At 59.8% G+C, this 1,290-nt stretch overlaps 1 protein-coding gene across 1 annotated transcript in view; it reads left to right on the forward strand.

Moving 5' to 3' along the window:
* Positions 1-1,290, forward strand: part of GABBR1 (gamma-aminobutyric acid type B receptor subunit 1) — a 6,755-nt gene that overhangs the window by 1,963 nt on the left and 3,502 nt on the right. Inside the window, 3 exon segments of the mRNA XM_029958865.1 lie at positions 234-540; positions 963-1,079; positions 1,154-1,261. Of these exon segments, the coding sequence (XP_029814725.1) occupies positions 234-540; positions 963-1,079; positions 1,154-1,261 (532 nt within the window).

The raw sequence follows: 1,290 nt of genomic DNA on the forward strand, positions 1-1,290 counted from the left end.
GGGGACACCCCCTGTCCTGGGATTTGGGGACACCCTCCTGTCCTGGGATTTGGGGACACCCCCTCCATCCTGGGATTTGGGGACACCCCCCCTGTCCTGGGATTTGGGGACACCCCCCTGTCCCGGGATTTGGGGACACTCCCCTGTGTCAGGATTTGGGGACACCCCTCCTGTCCCGGGATTTGGGGACACCCCCCCTGTGTCAGGATTTGGGGACACCCCCCTGTCCTGAGATTTGGGGACACCCCCCTGTGTCAGGATTTGGGGACACCTCCCCAAATGGAGAAAACCAGGGAAAATGGGGAAAACAGAAAGAGACTGGGGAAAAACCCAGGAGAAAAACAGGGAAAAACCAGGAAAAATGGGTTGGAGGTCCCCAGTGGAATGTCCTGGCCCTTTCCCTGCAGGTACATCCAGAATTCCCAGCCCTACCTGAACAACATGACGGCCGTGGGCTGCACCCTGGCGCTCGCCGCCGTGTTCCCACTGGGACTGGACGGATACCACATCGGCCCCGGGATGTTCCCCTTCGTCTGCCAGGTCTGGGACAGCCAGGGACGGGAACAGGGGGAGGAGGAACAGCTGGAAACACAGCCAGGGATACCTGGAAACACAGCCAGGGATGGGAACAGCTGGAAACACAGCCAGGGATGGGAACAACCAGGGGTGGGAACAGCTGGAAACACAGCCAGGGATGGGAACAACCAGGGGTGGGAACAGCTGGAGGAAGAACAGTCAGAGATACAGCCGGGGGTTTACTCCCATTTTAGGGGTTTACTCCCATTTTAGGGGTTTACTCCCATTTTGGGGTGGTTTATACACATTTTAGGGGTTTTACAGCCCTTTCAGGGATTTTACACCCATTTTGGGGGGATTTACACCCCTTTTGGGGGGGTCCCATCCCTGGGGGTGGCCCAGGCGTCCCGGGAATTCCCAGCTGGAAGCACAACCGTCCCTTTCAGGCCCGGCTTTGGCTCTTAGGCCTGGGCTTTAGCCTGGCCTACGGCAGCATGTTCACCAAGATCTGGTGGGTCCACACCGTCTTCACCAAGAAGGAGGAGAAGAAGGAGAAGAGGAAGGTGAGGGGGGACACTGGGGGGGTCTCAGGGGGTCCCTGGTGACCCGGCCTCATCCCCAAATCCCCAAATCCCAGACTCTGGAGCCCTGGAAACTCTACGCCACCGTGGGGCTGCTGGTGGGGCTGGACGTGGTGACCTTGGTCGTGTGGCAGATCGTGGACCCCCTGCACCGAACCATCGAGGTGGGGGGAAGGGGGCCCTGGGGGGGCTT

The sequence above is a fragment of the Manacus vitellinus genome, unplaced genomic scaffold, assembly GCF_001715985.3.
Source record: "Manacus vitellinus isolate BGI_N305 unplaced genomic scaffold, ASM171598v3 scaffold_176_pilon, whole genome shotgun sequence".
Taxonomy (NCBI): Eukaryota; Metazoa; Chordata; class Aves; order Passeriformes; family Pipridae; genus Manacus; species Manacus vitellinus.